We start from the raw sequence: 18,767 nt of genomic DNA, 5'->3' as shown, positions 1-18,767 counted from the left end.
ATTTAAACCATGCCCAATTGGCACTAAGGGGCCTAAAGTGTGCCAAGAAAACATCCCCCACACCATTACACCACCACCACCAGCCTGCACAGTGGTAACAAGGCATGATGGATCCATGTTCTCATTCTGTTTACGCCAAATTCTGACTCTACCATCTGAATGTCTCAACAGAAATCGAGACTCATCAGACCAGGCAACATTTTTCCAGTCTTCAACTGTCCAATTTTGGTGAGCTCTTGCAAATTGTAGCCTCTTTTTCCTATTTGTAGTGGAGATGAGTGGTACCCGGTGGGGTCTTCTGCTGTTGTAGCCCATCCGCCTCAAGGTTGTGCTTGTTGTGGCTTCACAAATGCTTTGCTGCATACCTCGGTTGTAACGAGTGGTTATTTCAGTCAAAGTTGCTCTTCTATCAGCTTGAATCAGTCGGCCCATTCTCCTCTGACCTCTAGCATCAACAAGACATTTTTCGCCCACAGGACGAATACTGGATGTTTTTCCCTTTTCACACCATTCTTTGTAAACCCTAGAAATGGTTGTGCATGAAAATCCCAGTAACTGAGCAGATTGTGAAATACTCAGACCGGCCCGTCTGGCACCAACAACCATGCCACGCTCAAAATTGCTTAAATCACCTTTCTTTCCCATTCTGACATTCAGTTTGGAGTTCAGGAGATTGTCTTGACCAGGACCACACCCCTAAATGCATTGAAGCAACTGCCATGTGATTGGTTGATTAGATAATTGCATTAATGAGAAATTGAACAGGTGTTCCTAATAATCCTTTAGGTGAGTGTATTTGCTTTTCTCTCACACAGACCACATGACCACGCCAAGCGTGGACACACACACACACACACACACACACACACACACTGCTGTCCTTTCCTTTTTGAATTCAGATAATACAAGATGAGGAGGACGAGAGTCTCTTGTGGCGCATTTGTTACCAGACAGTGAGAGATGTGAAGGTATCCAGAGAGACCAACAGCAGGGTTTTCATATCTAATCCTTTCATCAGAGATTGCTCCTCCTGCTTTCAAATAAATTGCACTCGTGTCTCTCTCCTTTTGTTTTTTTCTCATTTCTTTAAAGATAACCATGTATTTGATAAGTAATTCAATTTTAATTCAAAGCCTTTATAATATTCCAGTAATGTCAGTTTTCAATTTTAGAGACACTCCTAGAAACATGTGATGCGGAGGTGATAAGCATCTATTATTTACACAATGACCAAGATTTGGGTGGTATGATGTGAGGGCTACATTTTATCTGAAAAGCCTGATATTGAGGTGAGACACTCGAAGGTAGTTCATAAAGTGTGCAGACACTGACTTACTCAGAGGTGCCAGTAATTTCAGTCTCTCTCTTTGAAGCAAATTACGTCAGTGTTGACATTAATTAGTCACATTCATTTGTCTTTGTGTGATATCTTTGTTATGTTGACTGTTATATCTGTGTATAACACTTTAAGCTATGCTAGTGGCCTGATTCTATGGATGGCAGGTTCAGGTTGCTGGTTGTTCCATCACACAGACTGAAATATCTCAGCAGATACTGGAAGGATTATGATGACATTTGGTTCACACATTCCCCACAGGATACATTGTAATAACATTGGTGATCCCTTGACTTTTCACCTAACACAATCATCAGGTTATATTATAATTTGCCCAATACTTTGGTTTATCGCTAAATACTTATTAACAACCTTCCCACTAGTCATTATACCTGCTATATATCATTATGTTAGCATGCTGACATTAGCATTTAGCTGCATCACCAAGCAGTTAGCATGAATATAGACTCAAAGTCTTGTTTAAGATTCAAAATTCATACAGATGGACAACATCTTAAGATTGAAGTAGTTGCAGCTCATAACTTCTACACTAAAATAATAATACATGTTAAAAATATTACTCTTGCTATCGATTATCTTTTTAAAACTGGTGTACAAAAGTAAGAAATTAAATAACTGAAGTTTAGTAGACCTGCAGGGATTTTACAGACAGAATAAAGCTGAGAGTTTGGCTAAATGTTGTTTTAAGAAGGAAACTAAACACTGGCTGTACAACACTAGATGTGCTGAACCAAGAGTACACTGACTTAATGTGAAAAGTTGTCACACAGAATGTTTCTGGGAGATTATATATATTTTTTAAGAATCAAAGCATTACCACAAAAGTAGTAATTGTATCCGGAGAAGATCACACAGTAATTTGGATATTTGGATTTTTCACCTGGGTGTCTTTTTGCTTCAAGCGTGAGACAATTTTTAAGGACAAAACACCTTTTAGTCAAGGAAAGAAAGAAACTATAAAAAGTTTATTTGAAGAGTGATAGTCATGACCTGAATGCTTTTCATGTTATTTTATATCATTCTCCTGTCTCCTGATGTGACATTATGAGATATGAATTTGTGAATGCGTGCACTCCTGGCTGCTGCACCGCTCAGTGAAATGTGAGTTGATTAGAGAACACAGATTAAGCCATTCACGTTCTGCCTTTCAGGTTACATCTGCCTCTGTCAATTACAGCAAAGAAATCCCAGGTGAGGACGTGCACACAGGTGTGTTAGAAAGGCACAAACAAAGAGAGAAAGGAGATGATTATGGAGAAAAATGTTACTAAAATGTGGATGAATAGGACACTTTTGGGGAAAGGGGTAAACAGGGGAAGAGAAAGTAGAGGTGAGGAGGAAGATGGGACTAAAAGTAATAGCAGCAAGACAAGGGTAGCAGGAGAATAAACAGAGACATTTTTTGACACGAGATGATAGACCAGTCAAATGACTCTCCAAGGTCAGGTGCAGGCCGCAGTCAAAGCACAGTCATCTACTTGTATGAGCCTGACAGACTGATGATACTAGTGGGCAGGCAAAACACAGCTGCAGTAAAAGCTTTGAGGCTCATTGATGCTTTAAGACAACAACATGGGAACATTATCTGCTGATGTGGAGTTTGATTTAGTGACGGTCAATGAATGGGGCTTTGTGTGGCTGCTACCTGGCAACATGACAAAGTTACTCCAATGATAAAGTGCCCTCCTATAAAAAAGAGGACAAATTAAAAGACGTAAATCAATCTTACAGAAATAGATAAATCAATGCTCCTTGGGTCTGTGTTCATGACATGATTTGTGTGTGTTTGTGTCCTTGCGTATGGACACTTGAGTATGAGATTGAGTGCTACAAATGAGATGGGATGCTTTCCCGCTATGTGTCCCCCTAGAGAGTGGTTCACATGCTGCTTCAGCATCACTCCGATCAATTTGTCACTATATTCTGAATAATCAGATTCATCACATAAGGAATTAATTTTAAAAAAGTGTGACTGGAGGGATTTGTGTGGCTTTAAAACACATTATATATATATATATATATATATAGTCTCACAAAATGAAGCTTTTTGGTAGGACAGCTAGGTAATATATTCAAAGGGTAAAGGATATGAACAAGTAGCTGCAATTTAAAATGATGGAAAATGGAATTTGGAGTAAAACTTACAAATTAAAAATTACAAATTATTATTATTATTATCCACTGTTATACAAGCCCAAGTTTTACCTTAAAATTGTTACAAATTATTAGTTTACAAAACTCAAAACAATGTGCGTATGCTGCCCTCGACTAAGGATTTACATAGTCAAATCAGAATTATCAAGTCCTGCCTATAGTCGACTGATAGTCGAATAATGTGTGTTTTTTTGCACGGCCATTGCAAGCCGGGAGGGGGGGTGGTTACACATGGTGGCTCCACTTTAATCTTGAGAAGCTGCAGAGCTGAATCTATTCATTCAATTTACACTGTACTTTTCCAGCTAAACTGAGGCTTTTTGAAGACCCTTTTCTCTCTCTCTCTCGTTGCGCGCATTCCTCGTGGGTCTATTTCAAGTAGCCGGCTATCTCAAAACGATAAAATGAGTGGGTCATCAGCATTATCCCAAAGTCCCGTGAGGTGCGACAACTCGCCACAACACCAGTGAAGCTGAGGCTCAGTCTCTTCAGCAAGAAGGGTCCAGCTGCAGCCTGCAGACAAACATGACGGAAGTTGACGGAAGTTGAAATTCCAAATATGGTTTGCCCCAGAAGGCACCACGAAGAAAACCTGATGACTTTTATCTCGGCCGCTTGGCCAATGCATAGGTCAACGTGGTAATCAGTGTACATTATGCTTTAATATTTACTATACTATAATTATATATTATTAATATAGTAATTCCTGCAAATATTTATTTATAATAGGCCCAATGATAATAATAAAGCAATGTTTCAATTCTTACCACTGTTGTTGTTCTATATTTTATTTGTTCCAAAGTGATTTTAAGTTTCACGAATCAAGAATATTCTGTAATGTTACATCACGAGCCAGATGTATCTTGATTAGGGTTAAAACTTTACAACATTATTGAGAATTTAATGATAGAATAACAGCGGAACGAACATTAACACTAACACAGCTGTTGCTAACCCCTAACCCTAACCAGAGCTAGCTAGCTAACTATTCCTGACAGCCCCCCGAAGTATATTACTCTTAACCATCACAGGGTTAGTGCCTAAAGTTATTGATTGTATGCACGTCGGCCGGTAACGTTACTGCAGCTATATAATATTGTCATCCGCCGGCACCATGCTCGGCACTTGCAGAGCTTCTCAACTCCTAAAACGTTTGAACACATTTTGGATTCGCCATTAATTTTCGTAAAACTGCCGATATTTGAAATCTACACAGTTGATTTCTCGCCTAAAAACTTCTCAGAAGCGTATTTAAAGTTCTGTTGTTGGCCTATAAAGAATAAAACGGTTTCCATTAGGATCTATACTGTAGGTGAGCCGAGATTAACGTCATCACGTTTTGTGCGTGGTGTCTTCTTGGACAAACCATATTTGGAAGTTCAACTTACATCAACTTCCGTCAGGTCTGCGGGCTGCAGCTGGATATACTTGTCTTCAGCAAGTGTTCCTCTTCTGCCACTACCTTCACGCTACGCCTACATATGCGCACTGACGACCCAGGGTTAGGTTTCCAATTTTGGATTTATTCACGCACTTTAAAAACATTTATTGAAAGCTTTTTTCTTTTCTCATTTTTTTATTTACAGCATTATATGTTGAAATATATATTTTAATAGGCAGTATACTAGCTTATTGGGAGAAAATTGGTAGTTCTATGTAAAATCAGAGGTTGACCACCCCCATATCGCCAAAATGGTATGATCCTTGTTTCTGCGAAGCTTCAACTGTGAGATTGACAATCGAATCAGGCTCCGCCCATCGAAGCATTGAATCTTCGACTATTCAGGGTCAGCCCTAGTGCGTATGATATTAAAAACTGCAAAAGATACACATCTTATTAATATATTATTATTAATCAGTAACAAGTTTAAACAGGAGCAATAGTAGAGTATGACAGTTAGTTTGGGTAACACTAACACTGGGTCAACCCTTTGTCTTGGGTTTAATTGGTGACCCGGTGGTTTTCTACATATGGGTTGGGCAGTGGTGGAATATAACTAAGTCCATTTACTCAAGTACTGCACTACTTGTATACTAAAGTATAAATACTTGAGTATTACCATTTTATGCTACTTTATACTTCTACTCCACTACATCCCAGGGGCAAATAATGTACTTTTTTTCTCCACTACATTTATTCTGACAGCTTTAGTTACTAACTTTTCTGATTGCAATTTTTTTATACCGGTCAGTGAAAACCATGTATCTCCAAATATGGTGATTTGGAGAATTTGGGATGAAAGTTTTCTGGTCAGTACCATTGACCAAGACACTGGCTCAGATCTGGAGTTGGTCCCCAGGTGCTATACAGTGGCAGAGAGAATGAATTTCACTGCATGTATGTATGTGACAATAAAGTACCTTTACCTTTACATTACTTCTTTTAAGCTAAGTTCAATGCAGAATGAGTACTTTTACTTTTGATACTAATAATACTTTTACTTACATTTGAATGCATTACTTATACTTACTTACTTATAGTATTTTCAGTGTGATATTAGTAATTTTATTTAAGTAAAGGATCTGAATATTTCTTCCACCTCTGATACTGGGTAAATGTAACCCAGTATTACATTGGTCCTGTATTGACCCATATCATATGACCCCGTGATAATTCTGTTTGTTTAAGCTGATGAGGTGTTTCCTCAGTTAATTCACAGGGTAAGTAAAATGGAAATTAATAATCTTGTTCATGAGTTATTCATTATATTCATTAACACAGCTCTACAGTATTTCAATGTATTGTGTGGCCAGAGACTCCAGCATTAAAAAACAAAATGCAGGGACAGCACAATCAGAAGACATACAGGAGTGAAGAAAAGATAGAAAGCTGAAGTAGGACAAAATCACAGAGAAAGCAGAAGCTTTGGTTTTATTTTGTCTTGTCGTAATTCTCTCTCATAAATGCCCCTCATGCTGCAGTCAAATCCGATCTTTCCTCGGGCTGTGATGAAATAAATTGAGTGTGAAAACGTATCAGATTTGGAGAGAGCTGAAACAGCACAGCCGAGTGAGCTTATACCGACTGGCTCCCCGCTCTGTGTCACTGATATTATTCCTGTCAGGCAGACACACATACACACGCACACACACAAATCAAAACCAGGCACAGGGGGTCTGATAAGAGGTGACAGGTATCTCATTTAATGAGCAGGGATGCAGAAGGGCAGGGTAAATGCTGACTCATGTTTTAGTATAATGTAATAAAGATGGCATAAACTTGCAACCCTTAAACACTCAGCCTTGTCGTATTGGTCAGTGTTGGGTCTGGAAAGTGTCTGTATGAAAAGAGAAGATGTATGTGACTGATTGTTGTGATGTTAGCTATAGTAGCAGGACAGTTGTGAATATCGCTGTCTGGAGCGAGTGAGGTAGCTCTACAGTCTGATCCTCTCTGCATATTAGCTTCTCTAGCGACAGTTGCTAACCCGCAACCTAGCTAAGTTAGCTACAATATTTTCACCAATACAACTACCTGCAGTAAAACAGCCTACTTAGATACAAGTACAGAAGCTTTGTCTTCACAACAAGCCTACTTTAAAGTGTAAAAGTAGAAGTACTCATTCTGCAAACAAATGAGTAGCATTTTGCTGGCTGAGTTTTAGCCACAACTAGGTGTTGGGCCCCCTCCAAATGATCATACATTTGTATGATCATCTGAGGGATTGTGAGATCATTATTTTCTGCAGGAAAGAATAAAAGCAAAGTTCTGCTTCATACATTTGTATTTATTTTTTGAATGTTTCTCTGAAAATATTGAAATATTGGATACTTTTACCTCTTTGGCACACGGTTAGTTATTCAAATTCACATTCAATATGGTTTATATTCAGTTTCAAAGTTTTGTATGTTATTTGTGTGTATTTCTATACTGTGCATAAGTGGAATCTCATGGGGAGCATGTTAATGTAGCACATGGATGGAAAAATTGGGCTTTTTAACTGCATGAACAATCTTTTACTATCACAAAGTTCTGCAAAGCATAAAAGGCACAATAGCAACCACATCTCCTGAACAGTTACACTTCCTTAAGACCTGTAAACAGGCAGCCTGTTTGTGCTATCTCCAAAATCATTGCAGCTACAGTAAAAGAAAAAATTTTTTTTTACCATTAGCGTTACAGAAATAACACAATATTGCCCAGCAAAGACTACAACATGGGATTATAGAAAATACTTAATCTAGCTCTTGGTAAGTGAGAGTTAAGCATTTTATACATAAAATATTGAGAACATTGAGTAATTCTCTTCCATTGTCTATTTGTATGAAGGCCGTACTCAGCATTTTGTCCAGATGGCAGATTACAAGCAAGGTCACACACGAACAGACAGACACAGAGGATCTTAATGCAATGATTGTTCACTGCTGGAAAATCAGTGAGGGAATGCTCCTCTCACATATATTTAGAGTGTTAACTGTGTTGGGAACCATGAAAGAAGCCTGGATTCTCTGACACACATTAACAACGCCACCATTACAAACACTGGGATAAAAATTGGATACACTTGTGCTGAGGCTGGGAGGCTGGAGAGGGGACAACAAAAGGAATGCTGATGAAAATGGAGCAAGGTAAGCAGAAATTGTACTGCTGGCTCCTCAGGGCTCTAAGGGGATGGATGACAAATAGTCGACTTGGATGTGGACACATGAACCACCATTTAAAGTTTTGCATGGTTTGATTTGTGAGTCAAAACAAAAGACAATATCAAGTTTCATTATTTCATTTTAGGCATTTAGAGAAAACGGAATTGACAGTACTTTATCAGTAAACTAGATGGGGAAACAACGCGGGAAGAAGCAACTGTCTGATCTCCTGCCTGCATGACTCTAAAGCTTTGTTCCTTATACTTATTATAGTTTTTTACTCATTTTCACACTCTGATCAATCAGCTATGCCTGATAGGGGTTAGTGCACCTCAAACTTTCAGCTGTGTTAAGTTGATATGGTGATATGTGTTAGCAAACACGTATTACTTATTTACACATCCCTCAGATAAGGATACAGTGGATTTTTACAGGTTTTTCGCCCAAAATGGCGGTCTGCTGCTCTCTGGTAAGAGAGATGAGTGAGACTGAACCAAAATAGTAAAGCTGCAAGTCAAGCTCAGTAAAGATGATTAGAACTGCAGGTGATAATTCTCCATGGAGTCCTCACTACAAGTAAAGTAATCATATAGTCAAAAATATTGAGACACTTTAAGGAAAATGAGCTGTGTTTAGCTGTAATGACGATGGATGGATGTAGTTTGTTGCAAAAACTGTTAAAAGCAATAAGTTTGCTAAGATAGCTAAAACCACTGATTGAGATGTTTTGTCACATACTGCTGTTGGTGTGCTTTCTGTCTCCAGGGTTGCAGACCTCAATGGCAGGGTAATCAGCGGCATGGGACACACCTCGGCCCGGTGTGCCCCATGCATATCAGTCTTTTGTTGGACCTCCTCATCTCACGGCTTCCTTTGTTTGTTTGGTTTCTTGTCTTTGTTTTTACAGCACAACATCCATGCAGCACATTTTCACTCATCTACTCCCTAAACTACTGACTTTACAGATTCTTCCTACTCATTGGTTTCGCTTATTTTCTTATTAATAAATCACTTTGTTATTTAGTTTACCCATGTGTCTCTTGTTTTTGTCCAGTCCATGAGCCACACAGACCACCCTGAGCTATCTTCTCCGGTGCATGTGGTGTGTTTTGTACTTGTAAGACACGCAAGTGTTATAAATATCTTTGGACACTGAATTGAAACAGGAGTTGATTTAAAACAGTCAGCAAAATCAGAGTCTAAAAATATTACATATTTTTTTCTAAACATACTATAATAAGGTTGATAACAATGTCAGCTTTGTCCTTGCATGAGCTAGCTGTCTAAGTGGTCTTTGTTACTGAAAGGTGTTGTTAAATATTCTTCTAAAACAGTGGATGAGATGAGCCTTCTTTGAGTGGGTTGACACAGTAACTGTCAACTCTGAACAGTGGGACAGTGTCAGCGCAAAGAGGAAGTGAAACTGTGCTGAAATGGACAGAAATTGGGTGGAGACACATTTTGGGTGCATGGGTGTGAATGAAAATACACTACGTTTACAAATAGTGACTAAGTGGAAACAAACAAGTTACACAATTTACATCATTTCCTTTACATTGTGTCAATGCAATGTGCTAAAAAGAAGAGATACACTGTAAACTTTTTCAAATACAAGGACAGAGAGATTAATTCTACCTCAATTTTGTCATTATGTGACCATTTTGTTAAGTATGTGAAACATTTTTAGGATTTCAATGCATATATTGATGTACATGTACAACATGCAAAGTATCGAGTTCAAGATCCTTTATATAGTGCTTTGTACCAGGGATTTAGACAAGAGGATTTCCGCACACAGACACAGCTACAAATGATTAAATCTTAGTTAACCTTTTAACAAAATAATAATGTGAGTGCTAGCTAGCATGTAATGTGAGGTGAAGAGTCAGCTCAGCTTTGTTGCAGACAGTGCCATCTGCAACATTCATATGAAAGCAGTAACGGTTCTACACCAGTTTTATTGAGGGGGCCAGACTGGGGCCATTTGTTATGTCCCAGGGGCACATTCAGTTCAGGACAAGAGACAAAGGCAATGCTCAAGCTTTCAAAAGTCTTGTTTAGTATATAATGTAATGCTTAAAGCATTACATTAGATACTAATAATTATATACTGTTAACTGTAAGTTACTGAAACATATATGTTTCAGTAACAGGATCTTTTCAGTAAGTAAGTAAGTTATAGTTTTATTAAATAACATTATTCAAAAAAACCAACAACATTCCTGTTAACTTTAGCTTAAGTTACAGTACATTCTTTGATGCAACACTTCTTTGTAAGGCTTAATGAACAGTATAAGCTCTAGTGTACTAGACATTCTCTGGATCATAGGTTGTATTTTGTATCCCACTATAACTTTTGCTATGAAACAACATATATTCATATCCATATTCACTTCTGTTATTAGTCCTGATTTGAAGTATACACAAAAGTAAATACTTGATAGTAGGCCATCATCTGTGCATTATAAAGAGGGGATACATTTTATGGCAGGTTGAAAACCATCACATACAGTCTGATATAATATGTATCCCAATATAACTTCTGCTAGGAAAACAGAAACTTCTCCATATTCACCCCTGTTATTAGTCATGATGGGAAGTATACACAAAATTACAGTAGGAGCAGTAGGCTACAGGTATTGATTTTTGTGTATGAAAAGTGCTGTTTAAATGCAATGCACATAACAAATTGTTATGATAATAATTTACCCTTTAAGAAGGGGACTCAATTTCCAGCAATATCCAAAGGCAAGCCATGCAATGGAAACATGGATTACAAGGACAAAATATTGTCTACAATGCTGCAGTTTAATGTACATTTTGAGTCAAGAAGATTTAACGTTGAGGCGAGTAATGTGTTGAGTAAACTGATTACAGTGATCTTGATTTTACAGTATCGATGGTGTAGATATTTGTAGGAGCAGCTTACTTGAAAAAGGTCACAGTCTGTCTGGATCTAGCTTCCAAACATTAAGTTAACATGGATGACTAAGTGATCAACTACGTGGTCAGTTATAATATCGTTAGACTATTGTGAAATAGATGTTTGCTTTACGAGGGAAACTATATGCTTGTTTTGTTATATATATATTTTTCAATTACTTTTGTGAAGTCGTAAGTCCATCTTCACTGTTGAATGCACGCTCGCTCACGTGGCAGGGGGAACACTTTCTATCAGGAATAACTACCTTTGGCACGACACCGGACAGTGGCGGTGTAACATCCTAAAGGATCTGACTACTTGAGATACATTTGATCTGCCTTTCGCATCAGCGCCATATCGTCACAAGGAAGATATATTATTATGATTATTGTAGACTTTTTGTTCAGAGGGGGGCCATAGGGGGGTCCAAGGTCTGTGTTACAGGGGTGCTGGCCCCTGTTGGCTACCCCCCAAAACTGCCACAGTATGAAAGGCCAGAGGCTGTGTGTTGTTTGATATTGCGCGCCTCCTTCAGGGTAATCCAATCTCATGTTTTCTGACGGCTTTTTCAGAGGTGTGTTAAGCAAGCCAGAGACTCTTTTGAATTTCCTTCAGAACTTCTCAAAGTAAAAGCTCTCAATAAAACACAACATAAAGTACTGCAGCAATAACATTATCGTGCTTTCATTTTGTAGGCATAACCACTTGTTATAGCCACTCAACCAAAGTGATTATGTGAGTAACTTTTGCGGTCATCACTGAGATCTGTTTCAGCACCAGCCCTTATAATATTTGTTTTTTTGCTGCTATTAAAGTAATCTGGCCACAGGCCACATATTATTGCTTAACAAAATAGATGGTTGGTAAAAATAAAAACAAAATAAATAGGATTGAAATGTTTAAATTAATAATATAATGGGAAAAAAATCAATATACAAGTAGAGAAAATGGAACCATTAAAATAATAATTAAAAATAAGAAATTGTGCAAGGGGCTAGCTAGAGTAAATCATATTCAGACACAAATATATAGAGTTTCCTAGTATGGGTGCTTTGACCTTTTTTATACATTTGTTAAGTGGAGAATTTTTTTTCAGTGCATTCCACAATGGGGGGTACTCAGCAAAACAACATTTATGTGTATAGTATTTTGATATCCATACTTTTTGGATCATGTCACAAGCAGAGGTACTCTGTTGTTTCTACATTTACATCAGTCTGCTACATTAAGGTCTGCCATGGCCAAACTACAATGCTGGGTTGCTTTAAATGTTGCTGCTGCAAGGAATTGTGGGATGGCATTATCTCCTTTCCTTCCATAAAGGATAGTCCAGTGTACCTTATGCTAAAAGAGATAAGAAAGGAAACACTGAAGCACCTTTCCTTAGCTTTTAGAGAATTCAACCAGTTCTTGTGATACTTTCAGGTCCTTTCATTCAGTTAGGAACTTTCCTGAGCAAAAAAAGTCTATTCAATCACAGCCAACACCTTGTCACTCAAGGCTTAACCTGCTGGAAACCCTCAGCTATTTGCCCCTAATTGCAGGAAAAATGCCTAAAATAAGATACCCAAAATGAATCACTTATAACTCCTCAACCATTAGATAGATGCATAATTCTGGTCTCCTTTGATAGGTCAGAAACTAAGGAATAAATGAAGGAGTAAATGGAGATGCAATAAAGGAAAATATGATATTTACATCCTCACCTGGTATAAAATCTATATTTTAATAGCAATATCACCATCAAAACTATCATCCAACTCATTATACTGCAACTGAATAACTTCTAAAACATCTAGAATACAACTGTAACTGTAAATTTGATGGAAAGAAACTAATATACAACAGTTATTACACAATTTTTCAAAAATATACCAGGCGAATGTCCATGTTTGGCCATATTCACTGTTTATATGTTTACTAGTATTGGGAGGTTTCTTCAAAACACTATTTCTGTCCATGCAACCATGTTCCAGATAAGATAAAGCTTCTAAAACATTGAAATATTGATAAAAACAGTGAATATTCATCAGCATTCCTGTGACCAAAAGCACTCTCATGCTTTACAGGCCTACAACTTGAGAAGATCCTACAGGGCTAAGTGGACTCTTTCTTTTCATATTGAAGAGATAAATCGTTTGGTATATTGGATGTCTGTGTAGCTCCTACGGGTCGGCCAGTAGAGGCTCATGTCGAGGGGCGGTCCCCCACAGAGCGAGTGGAGACTGCACCCCAATATAATACAGCAGATCTGGTCTCGCTTCGGGACGGCGCAGGTGGACCTGTTTGCCAGACGGCACAACACCCACTGCCCTGCTGTGGTTCACGATCCTACCACAGGACAGTCCGCCCTTGGGCGTGGACGCGTTTGCACACGCACCATGGCCAAAAGAGCATCTTTATGCTTTCCCCCCACTCCATCTCATCCCCCCCCCTGCTGGAGAGGGTTAGAAAGGAAGGGTTGTCAGTCATCCTGGTAGCCCCCAGCCGCAGATCGGCGGGGTGGTATGCAGAGGTGACGCAGCTGGCAGTAACGGAGCCCTGGCCTGTTCCTCAGGTCTGGGGGGCTCTGTCACAGGAGTCAGGCGCCATAGCCACGCTGCCGGTGCTCGGCCAACCTCCAAAGGTTTGGCTCCTGAAAGGGAGAGGTTGAGACAGGCTAGGCTGTCTGCAGAGGTGGTACATAACATCCAGGCGGCGAGGGCAGGCTCCACCACTTCCTGCTACAAAGCTAAGTGGCTGGGTTTTCAGTGCTGGTGCATTGAGAAGGAAATGGATCCAATAACCTGCTCAGTGGAATCCATCCTTTCCTTCTTACAGGGCCTAATGGAGAAGAGACTGTCACACTCAACCATTAAGGTGAATGCGGCAGCTATCTCATCTTGTTATGAGGGGTTTGGCGACAGACCTGTCTTCAACCACCCCCTCGTGAAGCGTTTTCTGCAGGGTGTGAGGAGACAACGACCGGTGCTTCGTGTCTCCGCACCCCAGTGGGACCTGCCACTGGGGAACGAAGGTTACGATATGGTAACCCTAGTTCTATTAGCACAGGCGGAGCCCTCTACGATGGTGCCCTGCCGCTCCACCGCCGTCTACTGAAGGGTTGGTTGGATGCTGAGCAGTGAGAACACCGCTATTTATACGGTACGCACATACAGTAGCGACGTCCAATTGGTCGGCTACTTACAGTATGCTAAATTTCAGTGGGCGAGTACGTGCGTGTGATAGGAGGAGAGGTAGTACACCATAGAGTCCAGTAGAGGGCTCCGCCTGTGCTAATAGAACCATATCGTAACCTTCGTTCCAACCAAGGAAGTTGCTACCGTAGTTTGCAACGATGCTTTTGGGAAACGCACCCCAGAGCTGGACCTGAGCTTTCTTTTGAGTGGTCAGACTGCTGTGTAGGATGAGAGGAGAGATTTGTAGAAGGCAACTTGTGCAGCCATCTACAGTGATTACAGAGTGATTTATGTTGTGATATAAGTTTATTTAGATGCTTGGTGTTTGATGTGTATTTGGTGTGGATAAAAATGGTCGGTTTGAGGTTCCAGCTGAGCCTCCAAGCTTCATAGAGGTGTGTAGCAAGGATAGGGGGACAAAATACTAGGATCGTCCATGGATTTCCCATTTGCATTATGAGGTGAAAATCGTGTGCTGCCCCCCGGTACTGGTGGCGTCAGTGTTCAACAGGTGGGACCCTGTGTTCTGTCATTTGTATAATCTGACTGCTTAATTAACAGAATAAAACAAACTAAACCAATTATTTAACAATGAATGGCAGTTAAATGGCAGTAATTGATTAAAAACAATCTCCTGTAAAACCTTGAAATGGTTCTGAATAATAGGAGTCATGGCTAGAGTTGACTAATGATATACACACTTTATTGCACACTTTCTCTATTACAGGAGTGAATTATATAAACAGGAATGACTGAATGCACCATGTATTTCTTTATTGCTGAGAAGAGAGGATTCAGTTGCACAGGTGGTGGAATCTGCACTGAAAGCCTGGTTACAGAGATGTTGATGTGGCGGGAGCCGGTTGGGTGCAAAATAAGCATCAAATCAAATAAATTTGTGATTTGAAACGAGCCTCTTCTTTTGTGTCTAAACTCAAGGAGAGCCCATGGATGAACATTAGGTCTGTGGCGTTTAGCATGCACTGCTGGTTTCAAACTGTCCCAAGTTAAATAACTGGAATTTATCATTTTAATGAGATTGAGCAAAAGACATCATTATATTTTAATAATTTACTATTAGCACACTGTCATTGGTTAAAAAAGATTGAGAGATTATTATGCTTGGAAGGTTTGACTTCAATAGTTCAACATTTACCACAATGCAAAGAAGGCAGAGGAACCAAGGGAACCAGGTAACATTAAACCCAGCCATCCCACACACTGAGAGGGTCAATGCTGAGGGAGAAATGGTAAGTTCCCCTAATTCTGTAACAAAGATTTCTGAAATTGGCAGGATGGTCGTCTTTTTTTAAATTGTTGCGTGTGTTGGGTAACAGGCTGGCAGGACTATTTCCTGGCACGCGAACAGAAAGCAAGTTATCCTATGAAGACTGAATAATGAGCGTTATGAATGTTTGGTGACTTTGGAGTTTAATATTTATAGCCTGTTTTTTTTAATTGAGTGAGAGCAAGTTAATGGGTGTGATTGTTTTTATCCTCTTGTGTTTTGAAGCAAGAAGATTAATTAAAGTCCCAAGGTTTCCATCTCTAATATTAATCTTGTACTGTGGTGAAGGTTAAAAGGTTGTGAAAACACAGACATTAAAATAATCAGGGATTGTACAATCTCCCTTTGACCAACAGTACAGTGGTATGTACTTATTCTAATGACACAGACAGTAAATCTTCCCAGGCAGCTCAAGGCTTTCAAACACATAAAAAAATACTTACATTACTATTCTGCACCACACCACATCCATGCTCACAAAGACGAAAGGGTGCCAAACCTCCGACCCCATGTTAACTCCTCCATAACATACAGTAATCTTCCCTGCTCCTCCTTCTTTCCTCTGATCTTCTGGGAGGAGATGCGAGGCTGCTGCCCTTCGCCTACAGCAGCTGGGATAAATCACAGCGTTTTAAGTCAGAGCTGCCAGAGATAATATTATGTTGTAATTCCATACATCCTTACTTTCTGTGCAAAACCATCAATTATCATATTGCTGAGACTCCCTCGGGGTATTTTGCTTTCAACAAAATTATGTTTACATTGTTATTCACACAACATATGTACAATAATTCTTCTCTTCAGAGTTGAGAATTTCTTCCAGTTTGTGCTCTATATGTTTAGTGTGGGTGTTCATTGTTGTTGTGTGTATTTTCTGAACATACATTACTAGTATCTATGCCTTTTGTTGACAGTGAAAAATTTAATGTGTTTCATGGGTTAAAGAAAAATTGCATCATTTTGGAAAAACACATTTGTTTTCTTGTTTAGTTAGATAAGACATGTAATATGACATTGTCAGGGACCAAGCAGTAAAGACAGGGACACAAGGTCAAGGTTTTGTAAAGTTTGGGCTTTATTTAGCCAACAAATCAAATTAGGTTTCAAATCATATTACACAAAAAAGGTATCAACAGAATTACTCAACGTGGGTTTAAACTAAACTGAGGTCAACGTAACAAAACTACAACATAAGTCTGAACATAACAAACCTGACCTCCCGAATGACACTAAATGATATGGATGGGACTCTCAATACTGACGTGTCGCCGCTGTGTCGAGATCCCGAAGCACAGACGTTTCGAAACACTGCTCCAAAGCGTGGTTCAAAACGTCAATGTCATGTGACCATAGTGAAGCAAGGCTTCGGTGCGTTTCACCCCTGTTTCGTGGCACACCTGCCGCTTCTACGCTTGATTCACAGTGTTTGAAACAAATCACCACTCATCTGCTTGCCTCTAACTCCCAGATGCCACTGTAGAGGTTAAAATTTTTGACAGATGCTTTTATTCCAAGGATCCTTTGATTTATTGGCAGGTGCTGTGTATCCCCACCTGTATATGATGGCAAAAAAATACTTAGGCCTATGTATGCCAGCAACAAGTGTTCCATGTGAATAAATTTTTTCCAATGCTTGGGATGTCATTTATGAAAAAAAAACAAAAAACACAAAAACAGCAGAATATTTCTGAATAAAACTTCAACTTTACTCAGTTAGGATTTTTTAATATAAGTAATTGAATGAATAATGATAAGTGCTGGTTATTTTTCATTATTATTACACTAGGGCTTATATCTTTCCTGCTATTTATTATTAAACCTCTGTTAATAAGCTACTGTATAATACTGTAGATATCCACATTTATTATAATTTATTATTATATTCTTACATTAATTTGTCCAACCATCCATCCATCGTCAACCGCTTATCCTGCGTACAGGGTCGAGGGGGGCTGGAGCCAATCCCAGCTGACATCGGGCAAAAGGCAGGTACACCCTGGACAGGTCGCCAGTCCATTTTCTACTCACTAACTTCAACTATTATTTCCATTCCTTTTTTGCCTTGCGAGTATCAGTAACAAAGAATTTAAGAAGCGTTTGTTTGTTTGTTGTATGGTGATTTCTCCAAAATCCTGTTGGTCGTGTATTGATAAAACATTTAGAACTGTAAATGCTGGTCAATGAAACCCCTATGAAAATGTGTCAATATCAAAAGTGACCAGTAGATGTCACCGTGGAGACAGGTGTTGGAGTGTTTCGAAGCCTCGACACAATTGAACCTTCGCTAAGCCCCGCCCCCCTTAGTTACTGTTGCTAAGTCCGACAAACTGTCGGCGCTGCCACTGTCTATTTCTGCACTCTGAAAGATAGAAGCTAAAGCCTACCGAGAATTGATTTCAAAATCCTGCTGTTTATAAAGCACTAAATGGTTTAGGGCCAAAATACATTTCCGATGTTCTGCTTCGTTACGAACCATCCAGACCTCTCAGGTCGTCTGGGACAGGTCTACTTTCTGTCCCCAGAGTCAAAACTAAACAAGGAGAAGCAGCGTTCAGTTATTATGCTCCGTATATTTGGAATAAACTCCCAGATAAGGAGAGGAGAGTCCTGCTGTGTGTAATTAAACTGATTGGACTTGATTAGGAAAGGCACACACCTGTCTATATAAGACCTTACAGCTCACAGTGCATGTCAGAGCAAATGAGAATCATGAGGTCGAAGGAACTGCCCAAGGAGCTCAGAGACAGAATTGTGTGCAGATCTGGCCAAGGTTACAAAACAATTTCTGCACCACTCAAGGTTCCTAAGAGCACAGTGGCCTCCATAATCCTTAAATGGAAGAAGTTCAGGACGACCAGAACTCTTCCTAGACCAGGCCGTCCAGCCAAACTGAGCAATTGTGGGAGAAGAGCCTTGGTGAGAGAGGTAAAAAAGAACCCAAAGGTCACTGTGGCTGAGCTCCACAGATGCAGTAGGGAGATGGGAGAAAGTTCCACAAAGTCAACTATCACTGCAGCAGTCCACCAGTCGGGGCTTTATGGCAGAGTGGCCTGACGGAAGCCTCTCCTCAGTGCAAAACATACGAAAGCCCGCATATAGTTTGCCAAAAAACACATGAAGGACTCCCAAACTATGAGAAATAAGATTCTCTGGTCTGATGAGACCAAGATTGAACTTTTTGGCGTTAATTCTAAGCGGTATGTGTGGAGAAAACCAGGCACTGCTCATCACCTGTCCAATACAGTCTCAACAGTGAAACATGGTGGTGGCAGCATCATGCTA

The 18,767-nt window shown here is 39.5% G+C and overlaps 1 protein-coding gene and 1 long non-coding RNA gene across 2 annotated transcripts in view; one reads left to right on the top strand and one right to left on the bottom strand.

The window, feature by feature from the left end:
- Positions 1-7,880: 7,880 nt before the first annotated feature.
- Positions 7,881-9,123, top strand: LOC123982393. Its single transcript, XR_006827959.1, has 2 exons — positions 7,881-8,080; positions 8,861-9,123. It is a non-coding gene; the product is annotated as an uncharacterized LOC123982393 (long non-coding RNA).
- Positions 9,124-13,571: 4,448 nt separating this feature from the next.
- Positions 13,572-18,767, bottom strand: part of LOC123982194 (coiled-coil domain-containing protein 148-like) — a 32,908-nt gene continuing 27,712 nt past the window's right edge. Inside the window, exons 16-17 of the mRNA XM_046067613.1 lie at positions 13,927-14,021; positions 13,572-13,653 (exon numbers count right to left, since the gene is read on the bottom strand). Coding sequence (XP_045923569.1) covers positions 13,572-13,653; positions 13,927-14,021 — 177 coding nt within the window. The remainder of the gene's footprint in view (positions 13,654-13,926; positions 14,022-18,767) is intronic.

This window comes from Micropterus dolomieu, linkage group LG13, assembly GCF_021292245.1.
Source record: "Micropterus dolomieu isolate WLL.071019.BEF.003 ecotype Adirondacks linkage group LG13, ASM2129224v1, whole genome shotgun sequence".
Classification (NCBI taxonomy): domain Eukaryota; kingdom Metazoa; phylum Chordata; class Actinopteri; order Centrarchiformes; family Centrarchidae; genus Micropterus; species Micropterus dolomieu.
Note: the sequence above shows the minus strand (reverse complement) of the source record. Positions and strands in the feature narration are given on the sequence as shown.